Source organism: Rana temporaria, chromosome 6 (assembly GCF_905171775.1).
Source record: "Rana temporaria chromosome 6, aRanTem1.1, whole genome shotgun sequence".
In the NCBI taxonomy this organism is placed as follows: domain Eukaryota; kingdom Metazoa; phylum Chordata; class Amphibia; order Anura; family Ranidae; genus Rana; species Rana temporaria.
The window spans coordinates 175,114,430-175,130,613 of NC_053494.1; the positions used below are offsets into that span (position 1 = coordinate 175,114,430).

At 40.9% G+C, this 16,184-nt stretch overlaps 1 protein-coding gene across 3 annotated transcripts in view; it reads left to right on the forward strand.

Annotated features, from left to right (window-relative positions):
- The window catches only part of GRB14 (growth factor receptor bound protein 14), a 97,662-nt gene extending 88,202 nt beyond the window's left edge, over window positions 1-9,460 (forward strand). For 2 of the 3 annotated variants that reach the window (XM_040357850.1, XM_040357849.1), the window contains 2 exons: window positions 754-847; window positions 8,395-9,460. In XM_040357850.1, the coding sequence (XP_040213784.1) occupies window positions 754-847; window positions 8,395-8,541 (241 nt within the window). In that variant the 3' untranslated portion in view covers window positions 8,542-9,460. The remainder of the gene's footprint in view (window positions 1-753; window positions 848-8,394) is intronic. The other variant, XM_040357851.1, reaches the window with a different exon arrangement.
- Window positions 9,461-16,184: the final 6,724 nt, after the last annotated feature.

Genomic DNA, 16,184 nt, shown 5'->3' on the forward strand with positions numbered 1-16,184 from the left:
TGCCGCATTACCACTGTCCTTGAGGCACCCAAAGGTGCCCCAGGTCTTTTATTATCCTATTGTGTATACTACGAAAAAAAAAGTGACTTGTGCCGCTAAAGTGTTCGGGTTTGGCTTGAAGAATAGGTGGCAACCCTAACAGTGAGGCTGAAAATGGGCACAGTGAAGCTGCAAATGGGCACAGTGAGGCTGCAGATGGGCACAGTGAGGCTGCAGATGGGCACAGTGAGGCTACAATTGTGCATTGTTGACCCGCTTTTCCACTTATAGTAGCTTTTCCCACCCTAGGCTTATACTCAAGTCAATATGTTTTCCTAGATTTGTGTGGTAAAATTTAGGTGCCTCGGCTTATATTCGGGTCGGCTTATACTCGAGTATATACTGTACTTTTACAAATCGTTGCGGAGCCGCAAAGTCGGCGTCCTACCGATTGGGATGCTCCTATTGCCGGTAATAGGCTTGGATTTGACATGCGATTTGACCTGTTAATTTGCAGGTAAAATCGTACTGATGTGAACATAGGCTAAGTGCTATTGGAGATTATTATTATTTTCAGTATTATACAGGATTTATATAGCGCCAACAGTTTGCGCAGCACTTAACAAAATGAAGGCAGACATTACAGATACATTACAATTTGGTACAAGAGGAATCAGAGGGCCCTGCTCATTAGAGCTTACAATCTAAAATTTTTGCAATCAATCTGATGTCATTGAGATTATTTTGTATCTTTAATTTTTTTATTTTTTCTAGCGTATTTTTGCTCCGTGACAGTCAAAGTGCACCAAAATCATTTGTTCTTTCCATGTGTCATGGGCAGAAGATAAAGCATTTTCAGATTTCACCAGTAAGTTTTTATTTGTAGTATAATGTATACTTGTATGAAAAACAAGCAGGATTAAGGCCCCCGGGGAAGACAATGAAAATGTGTAAAGTGTATACGATAGCAACGAATCAAATTTTAGATTGTTTGCTGAGGGTTTGAATACTGTAGTAGCATGAAGAAAGCATGAAAAAAGCAACAAGCAGTCTCCTGATACTCAGTCTTTTATGTTAAAGTCAGACTATAGCCTCCTATTAAAGAAAAAAAAAGGTATATAAATATGTTGTTTACGCCAAATTCTGACCCTCCTATCCGAATGTCACAGCTGAAATCGAGACTTATCAGACCAAGTAATATTTTTCCAACCTTCTATTGTCCAATTTTGATGAGCCTGTGTGAATTGTTGCTTCAGTTTCCTGTTCTTAGCTGACAGGAGTTGCACCCGGTGTGGTCTTCTGCTGCTTTAGCCCATCTGCTTCAAGGTTTGATGTGTTGTGCACTCAAGGATGGTATTCTGCATACACTGGTTGTAACAAGAGGTTATTTGAGTTACTGTTTGCTTTCTATCATCTCAAACCAGTCTGCCCATTTTCCTCTGACTTCTGACATCAACAAGGCAACCGTTGTCCACACAACGGCCGATCACTGGATATTTTCTATTTTTCGGACCATTCTCTGTAAACCCTAGAGATGGTCGTGTGTGAAAATCCCAGTAGGTCAGCAGTTTTTGAAATAATCAGACCAGCCCATCTGGCATCAACAACCATGCCACATTCAAAGTCACTTAAATCCCCTTTCTTCCCCATTCTGATGCTAAGTTTGAAGTTTAGCAAGTTTCACCATGTCTAGATGCCTAAATGCATTGAGTTGCTGCCAAGTGATTGACTGATTAGCAATTTGTGTTACCCAGCAATTGAACAACTGTACCCAATAAAGTGTCCGGTGAGTGTATATATATATATATACTGTGGCACTTAATTTTAAGGGCATCTGCACTTATGCCGCGTACACACCATCACTGTGATGAAAAAAAACAACGTTTTTAAAAACGTCACTTTAAATGACCGTGTGTGGGGGAAATCGTCGTTTTTTATGTCTTGTGAAAAATGACAAAAAAAATTGAAGCATGCTTCAATTTTATGTGTTGTTTTTCAAAACGTCATTTTTTACTTCACAGAAATTGACCGTGTGTAGCAAAAAACAACGTTTTTACACCCGCGCATGCCCAGAAGCTAGTTATGAAGCGAGCTTCAATGGAAAAACGTGGTGAACGTAACCTCGCTTTGCTAGAGCATTGTGAGAAAAACGATGGTGTGTAGGCAACTTCGTCTTTGAAAATTGAAGTTTCAAAAACGTCGTTTTTTACTTCACAGAAAATGTCGTTTTTTTCATCACATAAAGTGATGGTGTGTATGTGGCATTACAGTTTCCTCTGCAAAGTCCCACAAACACATTGTTACCCTGCTAGTGATGCTCATCTAATGTGGCTTCATGTGATGGTGTGGCAACAATGCTGAACTGCTCTTGAATTCAGAGCAGAGTTGCCACTTTATGTAGACTGTTCCTGCTTGCAGTACAGTGGGAGAAAAAAAATGGTGTGGCTACTAGCAGCATTGTCACTGCTGATTTACAAGCCTGTACTTCACACCTAGTCCTGACCACGCTTTCTGGGTTGTCAGTAATACCTCTATCAACTTTGTATTTTCCCACAAACTAAACATAACAGTTTGATCTGTATCATACTCAGTTTTTGCACATCATAATGTACGACTTGATCACACATATTGTTCATGTTACACTATTCTGTGACGTGTGGACATGTGTCTACATTACTGTCAGCTTTGGTTCACATTGATGCTACTTTGAAATTGTGCCACTAAAACCACTTCCATACCGGGCCAATTCTGGCCCTCCTCTCCTATGTAAAAATCATAATTTTTTGCTAAACTACTCAGAACCCCCAACATTATATATGTTTTTATATTAGAGACCCTAGGGAATAAAATGGCGATTGTTGTAACTTTTTATGTCACACAGTATTTCATGAATTAAAAAAAACAAAGCACTAAAGTTATCCTAATTTTTTGGTATAATGTGAAAGATGATGTTATGCCGAATAAATAAATAACGAACATGTCATGCTTTAAAATCGTGCACACTTGTGGAATGGTGCCAAACTTTGGTACTTAAAAATTTCCATAGGCGATCATTTTTACAGGTTACTTGTTTAGAGTTACAGAGGAGATCTTAGGTTAGAATTGTTGCTCTGGCTTTATTGTTCGTGGCGATACCTTACATGTGTGGTTTGACCGTCGTTTACGTATGTGGGCACAACATACGAATGCATTTGCTTTTGCATGCAAGCATGCGGGGGCGGGACAGTTTAAATATATATATTTTTTTAATTATTGTTTATTTTATTTTTTATTTTTTACACTTTCCCTTTTATTCCTATTACAAGGCATGTAAACATTGTTTGTAATATAAATAGAGCATGACAGGTCATCTTTACAGAGAGATCTGGGGTCTATATAGCCTGGAAAGACTAGGAAAAAAAGAAGAAGCAATCTCAGCCTTTCCTATGAAAAAAACAGCAGTGTTCACATCTGCCGAGGCCAGACTTGATGTCATACCGTCGCGCCCGGCCTCCAAAGATCATAGAGACTGCTGGGTATTCTCTATGGTAAACTTCTGCCACCGCCCAATGTATTCTCTGACTCGCCGATTGCATAGACGAGCCGGTAGAAGCACCTGAGCCACTATAATTGTTTTTGCAGTGCAGGAAAAATGGCCAGCAGGCATCATTCAGATGTCCCCACTCAAAGTCCAGGACTTCATATGACATACAATAGGCGGGAAGTGGTTAAAGTAGCATGATTTCAAAGTAGCCGGTCTGGGTGATTTCAGGTGCTATTTGTCTGACATCTGTGCCACTTCATGCACAGATGTCTATGCAAGTTGCACCTGAAATCGCAAAAAATTGTGTTGCACCAATTTGAATGGTTCTTTTGCTGACAATAGGGAGCAACTTGTCATACGATTTGGAACTGTTAAATCACATGACAAGTCGCACCAGTGTGGGTGGGTGCTAAAAATTGAATTTTTTTTTTTTAAGTACTTTTTTTAAGATGGACATATAAAGAGGATATTGCTAAGTTGGGGATAATAAAAAAAATATATATTATTTTGTTAATTTATGTATGGCATCACAGCAACTCAATTTGAGATTTGTTTAGACTGTCATATAGGAACCTTTAGTTGTATAACAAAGTAGAAGTGGCCACTGGTCCTCAAAAATATGTGATAATGTTGGATGATAGGGGCTTTATTGTACTGATAATGTTGGTGATAAGGGCTTTATTGTACTGATAATGTTGGTGATAGGGGCTTTATCATATGTGATAATGTTGGGGATAGGGTCTTTATTGTACTGATAATGTTGGTGATAGGGGCTTTATCATATGTGATAATGTTGGGGATAGGGGCTTTATCATATGTGATAATGTTGGCGATAGGGGCTTTTTTGTACTGATAATGTTGGTGATAGGGGCTGTATCATATGTGATAATGTTGGGGATAGGGGCTTTATCATACGGGATAATGTTGGCGATAGGAGCTTTATTGTACTGATAATGTTGGTGATAGGGACTTTATCATATGTGATAATGTTGGCGATAGGGACTTTATCATATGTGATAATGTTGGTGATAGAGGCTTTATCATATGTGATAATGTTGGTGATAGGGGCTTTATCACATGTGATAATGTTGGTGATAGGGGCTTTATCATATGTGATAATGTTGGTGATAGGGGCTTTATCATATGTGATAATGTTGGCGATAAGGACTTTATTGGACCAGTGTAATAGTATATCTCCAAGGTAAAAGAGCTTTATGTTTCGTATTACCAGTGACATAATTTTAATTGTTTCTCTTTGCCTGGAATTTAAATGGACTCAGCTTTGCCACTGACAAAATGGGTTAATAAGTAGGGAAATGAATCTATGAAGTGCTGCACTCTCTTGAGTTCATACACTTGAGTGCATAGTTGATTTAGTAGACTTCTCTCTTTCGTGCTTTCACCATGGTTTGGTTTCTGTGACTCACATATCTAGGAATGTAAAAAGAAAAGTGCTACACTATTAACTGGTCCAGGAAAAGTTTATTGTTTGTAGTGTCCATTCAAAAGCCAGCATGTTTCAGGGGTTTTAAGGGCTTGAACAATGTTGAAACTGGAAGAATCTGGAGGGATGTAAGTCAAGAATTTTGTTAAAAGCAGTGCTCTGTGGTTGAATGAAAAGAGCCTGCTTCACTTTTGGCAAAAATAGACACTCCAAAAAATAAAATTTTTCTGGTCCATCCAATACTTAAAAAACAATGAGTTCATAGTATGTTATTTTAATTTGAGATTTTAATTTACAAAAACAGATCCGGTAGTACTTGTAATCAGCTATTTGGTGAAATTAGGAAACATGATTTCAAATCTTGGTTTGATGGCAGCTATATAACAGAAGGGAAGCCTCTTACATTCTACAGAAGTCTAAAGCCTTGTACACACGCACTGTTTTCTTGGCAAGAAAACTGCTGGCAGAACTTTCTTGCCGAGTAAACCGTGCGTGTGTACGAGGCTTTGAGGTTTCTTGTCAAAAAAACTGCCCAGAATCTCGACGAGAAAAATAGAGAACCCGCTCTCTATTTTCTCGTAAGATTCTCGGCAGCGTTTTCCTGCCGAGAAACCAGAGAGTGTGCCAGATTCACGTAGAATCGCGGCGGCGTAACGTATCGTATATACGTTACACCGCCGCAAGTTTTCATTGCAAGTGCCTGATTCACCAAGCACTTGTGTGAAAACTTACGCTGGCGGCCTCCGGCGTAAGCCCGCGTAATTCAAAGGGGCGTGTGCCATTTAAATTAGGCGCGCTCCCGCGCGGGACCTACTGTGCATGCTCCGTTTTGAAATTCCCGCCGTGCTTTGCGCGAAGTGACGTAATTTTTTCGAACGGCGACGTGCGTAGCGTACTTTCGTATTCAAAAATTTGAAATTCGATACGGGAACGACGGCCATACTTTAACATGGGCTGTGTAAAGCTAGGGCAGGTAAAACCACGACTAACTTTGCGATGGGAAACTAGACTAGCAACGACATAATGAACACGAAAAACCGTTGTGGATCACCGTAAAACCTCATTTGCATACCCGACGCTGGAATACGACGCGAACTCCATCCAGCGGCGGCCGAGGTACTGCATCCTAAGATCCGATGGTGTAAGACAATTACACCTGTCGGATCTCAGGGCTATCTATGCGTAACTGATTCTATGAATCAGTCGCATAGATACTCTGAGAGATACGACAGCGTTTCAGAGAAACGCCATCATATCTCTTCTGTGAATCTGGCCCAGTGTGTATACTTACCTCTCCATGGAAACTCGTGCATGTTCGAAATGACTTAGACGCATGCGCGGAAACATTTTGAGTATGGGTCCAAAGTGAAAGCTGATATATAAACATTACTTCTTGTTGCTTTTGCAGGATAGGAAGCATAGCTCCTTCTTGTGTTGAACAGAAATGAATGTTCAGATCAACAAAAAAACATTAACAACACTTTATTTCCCATCAGGATACATTGGGAAGCCATTCAGTGCAATTGAGTCCTTGCTGAGTTATCATTTCAGGCATTTTTTTTATCAGCAAAAAATCTTATATCAGTTATTGTTATTATTATTATTAGTGGTGACTTCCTAACTTTCAAATATGGGGGATGAACTATTATGTTTAATTATACACTATATTACCAAAAGTATTGGGGCGCAGTTCATAGGGTTCAATATTGAGTTGGCCCACCCTTTGCAGCTTTAACAGCTTCAACTCTTCTAGGAAGGCTGTTCACAACATGGTTTAGGAGTGTGTCTATGGGAATGTTTGATCATTTTTCCAGAAGTGCATTTGTTTGGTCAGGCACTGATGTTGAACGAGAAGGCCTGGCTCGCAGTCTCCGCCTCTGCCTCTGCCTCCGCCTTCAGTCTCCAGTCTCCGTCAAGTTTCTCCACCCCAAACTCGCTCATCCATGTCTTTATGGATCTTGCTTTGTGCAATGCTCATGTTAGAATAGGAAGGGGTCATCCCCAAACTGTTCCCACAAAGTTGGGAGCATGACATTGTCCAAAATGTCTTGGTATGCTGGCGCCTTAGGGCCCCGTACACACGGTCGGTTTGGTCCGATGAGAATGAACCGAAGTTCATTTTCATCGGACCAAACCGACCGTGTGTATAGGCTATCGGTCTGTTTTCCTTCGGTCCAAAATTGTAAAACATGCTTCAAAACCGAACCGATGGACCGCTGCCCCATCGGACCAAACCGATGGTTAGTACAGAAAAGCATTGGTTCAAAACCCACGCATGCTCAGAATCAAGTCGACGCATGCTTGGAAGCATTGAACTTCGTTTTATTCAGCACGTCGTGTGTTTGACGTCACCGCGTTCTGACCCGATTGGATTTTGGACTGACGGTGTGTACACATATCAGGCCGTACGGCCACTTCAGGGGTGAACCGATGAAAACGGTCCGTTGGACCATTCTCATCGGTTTTGTCCGACCGTGTGTACGGGGCCTAAGAGTTACCTTCACTGGAACTAAGGGGCCAAGCTCAACCCCACACCATAAATCCCTCTCCACCAAATGATTTGGAGGGGTGCCCAATACTATTGGCATTATAGTGTGGATGAGAGATTTTAGGGCGAAGGAACTTGACTGGCTTCAACCCGATAGAACACCTTTGCGATAAATTAGAGAGGAGACTGTGAGCCAGGCCTGCTTGTCCAACATCAGTGCCTGACCTCACATGTGCTTCTGGAAGAATGGTCAAACATTCCCATAGACACACTCCTAAACATTGTAGACAGCCTTGCCAGAAGAGTTGAAGCTGTTATAGCTGTAAAGTATGGGCCAACTTAATATTGAACCCTACGGACTAAGACTGGGATGCTATCAAAGTTCATGTGCGTGTAAAGGCAGGCGTCAAAATACTTTTGACAATATAGTGTATGTGCCATCCCCTTTAAGAGAAGAACATATTTGAAGGCACCAAAAAATATGAAAACAGCTGCAATTCCTAAACAGTTACTGTATGGGGAATTGGCAGTAGAACTGTGGGCATCCTTTTCCCCCTCATGTGTCTTCCCTGTATAATAGTGTGTTGCAAGCTTCCAACTTCTGATTAGCAGCCAGCATAGGAGAATTGAAAGCCAGGGGCTGGCTGCACAGTTCTTGCATGTAAGGTGCTAATCAGCCCATATGAAATGGTTCATGACCAGGTGCACACCCCCATGTAGCCTGTTGAGAAGGTGGAGAGGTTTTTCTCATTTAAAATTTAGCATGTGGGGACGCTATAGGTATAAACATGGCGTTTTACATTATATTGCAATGTTTATGAACTTATTATTTGCAGCAGGGTCTTATTTGTATTTATTTGTTGTGACCATTTTTTTTTATTATTATTTTTACTATTTTAATTTTAATTTTTTTACAGTTAATTCAGTGTGCATTTCTGATTTTTTTTTGTCTTTGACCAGATAGCAGATGGAGGAGAGCTGTACTACACATTGGATGAAGGACACACAAGATTTACAGATTTGACACAACTTGTTGAATTTCATCAGTTGAATAAGGGAATATTGCCATGTACACTAAAGCACTACTGTACCCGTGTTACAGTCTAATGTTAATATGTTTAAACTACTGTAAATATTTTTCACCAAATCATGACATGATTGAAAATGTACAGTGACAGAAAGAGACTTATTTAGGCAACAATGCAATGAGCGTGGGCAAAATGCATTAGCATCGAGGATGAAAAAGTTCCGTACCCACTGCAACCAGAAATCTTTTCTATACTAAATAGACTGCAGTAAATTGAGCTCTGATTGGTAGTGTTTACTGCAATTTTCACATTCCCTTCTGACGTTCTAATTTTAATGGTTAGGCTTGGATGAGATTATACTGCGTAGAAATATTCCTTGCAATTACAGTAAAACAAAAAACAAACAAACAAAAAAAAAACAAGTTTAATAAGGCAGATAAAGGTTTAAAATGCATAAAAAACAATACAAATCTTTTTTTCACTTACAACGTACTGTACAAGTTGTTGCACATTGCAAATTATCATAGACACTCAAATTCAGGAAAAAACAGCAGGTTTGCTTTCACCCTCCACCCATCCCCAACACCGTATATGGTGACCTTAATTCTCTCCCCTGCTGATGCTTTTAGTGCCAAGAACAAAAAGGAAATGCCTGATACTACTGGATATGGAGGAACATGTTACCCCAAGTGCCAGAGCTGGCCTAATCAACATTGCCACAGGGTAGTCCTTAGTCCTGTGTGAGCGTAGACTTTGACAACTATACAGGACCTTCCATTGCTTCTGGCAGCAGAGAAGAGCAGCATGAGAACAAAGTGGTGAGGGAGCAAAAGGAAGATATAAGTATATGTGGATAGGGGCACATTTAAAATTAAGTTGTTCTATTACCCCATGTGGGTTCACTTTAAAGGATAATCCCAATTCCGTGGGGGAAAAAAAATTGCAAATAAAGAAAAAATAATATAGTGTATACAATTGTGATATTGTAATTGAATGTTAATAAAAAAAAATACCTTTCCTTTTCAATCTGCAGCTGCTGTAATTTTCTAAAAATACAATACAACATGGCTAAAAAATCAAAGTGTCATGCTATAATGTGTGACCAATGTACATTTTGTGTGTTAGTGCCAAAAAAATATATACAAACATTACCAGTGTTTCATAATATAACATCCAAATATGTAGTGCAATATATTATTATTAATGCAATGCAATTTATTGTGCTAACATCATGAACAATATATGAAAAGTGTTGTTACACATTTAAAACCTCTTGAATTAATACATATTCCAGTCCCATATGTGCACTAAAGGTGCTCAATGATTTAAATCCATCAATAAATATATCCTACAATGTCCTGTCCCCTCCCCAACGCGTGTCGACACAAGGGTCATGTGTCTTCCTCAGGGAAATTGCGATCCCCTGAGGAAGACAAGTGATCCCTGTGTCGACACGCGTTGAGGCAGGGACAGAACTGTGTAGATACTAGCAGCATTGCGAGGACGATCAGCTGTGGCAATATGAACGAACCTATGGCTTCTCACTGGGTTATATACAGATTTGCTTGAATAGATTGGTGCGCTTCAAGCATCTAAAGTGTGTGAGTACCCTAAATGGAATTGGTTTTAAATAAATGTGGTTTTAAATGATAAGGCACTATGTAGCTTGTCTCTTTGCATTGAGGATTCACTCATAAAATGGCTCAGGAACCTGCAAAGCCTTTACATCACAGAACCCAGGGGTGGTTCAACAAGCTGTATCTGACCAAACTTAACTGTGCGGTTACACGCTCTGAGTATTGGCAACTTTCAATTAAGTTTGGAGCACTATCACATAGATCTGCTGAAATCATTTACCTTTAAGGATCTATATTGATAGACTTAAATCATTGAGCACCTTTAGTGCACATATGGGATTGAGATATTTATTAATTCAAGATTTAAATGTGTAACAACACGTTTTCATATATTGTTCATGGTGTTAGCACAACAACACTTTTATTGCATTCATAATAGTATATTGCTCTACATATTTGGATGTTATATTATGAAACAATGGTAATGTTTGTATATGTTTTTTTTTTTGGGACTAATTTACAGGATGCACATTGGTCACACATTATAGCGCAAAACTTAGATTTTTTATTATATATTTAGTAAACCTTTATGAGACTGAGAACAGTGTCAGCAGCTGATAATCATCACACTGACCGATTTTCTCTGGTAGCTCACAAGATCCTCTTTTTTATTGCAATGCTATATGGCTACCTGGAGGTGTTCTGTAGAAAGAATGTGTACAGAATGCCTCCCCAGAAACATAATTTCCTGCTTGCGTGATTGGCTTGCTGATTTTCCAAGAAGTCTGTACTAAGATACAAGTCAGATTTCAGGCATCCCCTGCAACATAAATTTCATTTTTGGTGAGATGCTTCCAATAGGAAATCAAGTCTAAAGGGATACAGGCCCAGCAGCTTTCCTCATTAGTGCCCTGCAGGTGCACAGCTGATTGATAATTATGAAACCACTTCCATTAGATTCACTTTCCCACATGGACACAGACAAACACACAAGGATTACTTCAGAATAACAAAAGGTAGGAATCTGCAGCAAAGTTTGTTAAAATCCTTGTAATGTACATGGATCACCCAGAGGGGAATGTTTTCTTTCAGCAAAAGTGGAGTTACACTTTAAATCCCAATTGAAGTCACGGTACAGATATGCAGTAAGATAGGGAAAGCCCCACATAGGCTTGAGAGTGGCACATGTGCTCAGTGGTCTGCATTGTGGCCAGCAATCCATGTGTTTATGTAGATTTGTTGTCCCACTTTCTTCTCACAGCCCTAAAACACTATGTCAACTATCTTCTCCTCAGGTCGGAATGAGTATAACAGGGATTTTAGATTGTAAACTTATTAAAGGGCAGAGATTTATTTGCTTGGCTGAAGGCCTGAAAATTAAGCACCCTATTTATTTATTTAGCCCTGACTTGAACTGTTTCATTTTTTGCCTTAATATTATTTAAGGTAATAGTGAGAGGCTTAACATTGTACAACATTGCAAAAGAAAATCACCCTTGTTGCTAAAGGCTCTGTACAATCAAACTGCTGCTATGTCATTTATTTGGGTTCAGGGTTCATTTACAGTCCATGGGTCTTCAAACTATGGCCCTCCAGTTGTTCAGGAACTACAATTCCCATCATGCCTAGTCATGTCTGTGAATGTCAGTGTGTTACAATGCCTCATGGGATGTGTAGTTCTACAACAGCTGGAGGGCCGTCGTTTGAGGATCCCTGATTCACACTGTTGTACGCCACTGCATATTGCTTTGCATTGCCTTCTTATGCTGTGTATGGGCCCTCAATGCACATACATGAACCACAAAATGGACCTACCTTTTATTTTACAGAGTAGTGCATGGCAACACAAGTGTTTTCTGTATATACACTATATTGCCAAAATTATTGAGACACCTGCCTTTACAGGCGCATGACTGTTCCCTTGTGGGAACAGTTTGGGATGGCCCTTTTCCATTCCAACATGACTGTGCACCAGTGCACAAAAAAAGGTAAATAAAAACATGGATGAGCAAGTTTGGGGTGGAGGAACTTGACTGGCCTGTACAGAGTCCTGACCTCAACATGATAGAACACCTTTGGGATGAATTTGAGTGGAGACTGCGAGGCAGGCCTTTTTATCCGCCTATTAGTTCTTGACACCACTTTTCTTGAGGAATGGTCAAACGTTCCCATAGACACACGCCTAAACCTTGTGGACAGCCTTCTCTCCATTTCTTCTGAAACAAGCACTTTTGAGAATGTCAGTCTCTTGTGTCTCCTGTAGTGCTCACTGGTTTCTCACCTACAATGTCTATAGTTCATAGAAAATTATGGTGTTACAAAATGTAGAAGTAGACATATTGGGGCAGATCCACAAAGAAAGTACGCCGGCGTATCTACTGATACGCCGGCGTAATTTCAAATTTCCCACGTCGTATCTTTGTTTTGAATCCTCAAAACAAGATACGACGGCATCTGGGTTAGATCCGACAGGCGTACGTCTTCGGATCTTAGATGCAATTCTTCAGCGTCCGCTGGGTGGCGTTCCCGTCGTATTCCGCGTTGAGTATGCAAATTAGCTATTTCCGACGATCCACGAACGTACGAGCGTCCGTCGCATTCTTTTACGTTGTTTCCGTTCGGCTTTTTTCGGCGTATAGTTAAAGCTGCTATCTGGTGGCGTACGCAATGTTAAGTATGGCTGTCGTTCCCGCGTCAAATTAATTTTATTTTATTTTGTTTGCGTAAGTCGTCCGTGAATGGGGCTGGACGCCATTTAGGTTCACATCAAAACCAATGACGTCCTTGCGACATTATTTAGCGCAATGGACGGCGACGCGCTTCATTTAAATGAAACACGCCCCCTACTCGCCGCATTTAAATTCCGCGCCGATACGCCGCGAGAGATACACTACGCCGCCATAACTTACGGCGCAAATTCTTTCTGGATTCGAACCAAAGCCAGGTAAGTTACGGCGGCGTAGCGTATCTCAGATACGCTGCGCCGGTGCAGATCTATGTGGATCTGCCCCATTGGTCGAAAAAAAAAAAGAAGGTAAAAAAAACAGGTAAATTAAAAAAAAAAACACTATGATGAAGCAGGGTCAATGCAAATAATGGATTATGCCTTTCTCTAAACTAGCTTAAATTACTGGCTAAAATATGCTTGCAAATATTCAATAAATGTACAGGTGAGGTTTGTGAAAACTATATTCTGTTAAAAATAAAGCAAAAAAAATACAGCCCAACCAAATATTTACAATTTACTTGCATATGAAATAATATTGGAAGACACATTATGCCTCTTCAGCCATGATTAGCATTACCATTGGAACGGAAATTACCAATATAGGCCCGGATTCACGTAGCACTTACACCGTCGTATCTCTAGATACGCCGCGTAAGTGCACATATGCGCCGTCGTATCTATGCGCCTGACTCTGAAAGCAAGATACGCCCGTAAATAGGCTTCATCCGACCGTCGTAAGTTTCCCACGCCGTCGTATCGTGGGCGCATATTTATGCTGGCCGCAAGGGGCGCTCCCATTGATTTACGATTCGAATATGCAAATGAGTGAGATACGCAGATTCACGAACGTACTTGTGCGCATTAATATACGCCGTTTGCGTAAGTCGTACGTCCGGCGTAAAGTTACGACTCATAAAGCAGGTGTAAGTCAGCAGCATCAATGCAAATGGCTGCACCAGGGAACACAGCCGTCGTTTTTTACGTCGTTTACGTAGTACGTGAATAGGGCTAGTCGTAGGTTACTTTCAAGTCGTAGGCAGTGATTGGACGTAACTTAGGCAGTTGTTTCGACGTGATTCTGAGCATGCGCACTGGGAACCGTCCATGGGACGGCGCATGCGCCGTTCATTATTCGTATCTTGATGGCGCTCGCCCCTTCATTTACATGGGGTCATGCCTCATTAGCATGGCTCACGCCCACTGCCATTTACGACGAGTTACGCCGAGGGAACCCAGCGTAGATTAGGGAGCAAGTGCTTTGTGAATACTGTGCTCGCCGCTCTGCGCTACGTCGGCGTAGCGTATATTCAATACGCTACGCCGGCATAACTATGCACCAAGGTATGTGAATCCGGGCCATAGTATATAGTGAAATGAAGATTTGCATTTTTAAATGACATACAGTACCTTCCATTAAAACATGCTGATGGAGACATCTTTCTCAGTGTTCCTTATTAAATGCACACCCCTGCCTGTTACTGTAAATCTTCTATAGCTAAAGATCTGAAATTCATTTCCACTGAAATAATTTAGTTTAATTTTAACTTTGTATATTGTTATCCTTGATCTGTTATACCGTTCAAGCTCAAGATTTTGGTGAACAATCATGGAGATTAGAAAGCGCCCTAGAAGTGAGTCTAGGATAATTTACATTCGAACCCATGGAGGAGAGTTGGCTGTGTCTGCTCTGCATAAGCAGAAGAAATAGCGACCTGTCATCAGCCTGCTCAGTGGGGATCAGCGGAGAGATCCTCTGTTGAGCAAGCGGATCACAGCTGGAGTCCGCCCCATCTGAAAGGGGCCATAGGGGTTGACTTACTAGAACTGGAGCGTGCAAAATCTGGTGCAACTCTGCATAGAAATCAATCGGCTTCCAGTTTTTTTTTTTGTCAAAACGTAATTGAACTAGCTGAAGTTCGAGAAAGATTGTCTATCATGCACAGTTGTATTAGATTTTGCACTCGCCAGTTTTAGTAAGTCAACCCCTACGGCCCCTTCCCGGTCGGGGCGGACTCCGGCTGTGATCTGCTTGCTCAGCAAAGGATCTCACCACTGATCCCCGCCGAGCAGACGGATGACAGGTCACTGTTTCCTCTGCTTATGCAGAGCAGGCACAGACACGGCCCACTTTCCTCTATGGGAGGTTGGATGTAAACAGACTGCCTGCTGGATGGAAGGGGGAATGGATACCCATCTGTCTATTCTTGACACATGTCCATTTGCACCCGCTGCTCCATAGATAAAAATGGAGGTTTTGATTGGGTCGCCTGAAAAATAGACACGGCGGACCCAATTGAAATGTTTGGGTGAAAGGGACCTATCAGTTTTCAGAAAGACAGTACAAAAAATTGTGGAGATGTGCTTGAAAAGCACCTAAAGCCTCATTAGGGTTTATATATATGCTTGTGAAAAGATCACCTAAATATAATTTATCTCTATTTTAAAAAACCTTGTCTCTAAGTATAGTTTGTTAAAGGGTCACTAAAGGAAAAAAATGTTTTAGCTGAAATGACTGTTTACAGGGTATAGAGACATAATAGTTAACTGATTCCTTTTAAAAATGATTAAAAATAGATAAAAAACAATCATATAATGTGCCTGCAGTTTAGTTTCGTTTTTGTTGTTGTTTGCTGGTTCTCTGATGTACAGAGTCAGAGAGCCAATAGAGGGCATTCAGCCAATAGAGAGCAGTGATACTTTGTCTAAAACTCCTCAGCACCAATCCAGTTTCGTTTTACACACAGTAATCACACCTCCTTGATTAGTCACCACAGTGAGAAATCTCCCAGTACTGTGGTGATCAGGAAACAGACAACCAGGAAGTGTCCAGAACAGAGAGGATTTACAGCAACATCAAAGCAAAAACAAATAATGAGGACATGAAACCAGGACTGCAGTAAGGTAAAGGAAGCTATTTAGCTAAAAAAAAAAATCCTTTAGTGACCGTTTAAATATATGTAAACTTTGGGCAGCCAAATTTGCTCATTACAGGAGCAAGCTACTTCCTGATTAACAAAGTTCTCTAAGGGTCCTTTTACACTGGCGTGTCTGTTATACGGGTTCCGCTTGCTCAGCGGGGGATTTGTCCGTTGATCCTTGCTGAGCAGGCAGATGACAGGTCCTGTCCGCTCACTGTGCAGAGAAGGACCTGTCAGATCCCGCTCTCCTCTATGGAAGATCGGATAAAAACAGACCGCCTGTGCATTTTCAACAGATCCGATCCTCCAGATGGATGGAAAATAAGATCACTATTTGTCTGGATTTCACAGACAGGATCGGATTGGATATTGGCGGATGTCAGCTGACATCTGCTGCTCCATACAAGTGAATAGAGCATCCGATCAGGTCAGCCTGAAAAACTGACAGGCGGACCTGATCAGGGCGCCTGTGTGAAAGGGGCCATATTGTTAAAGCTGT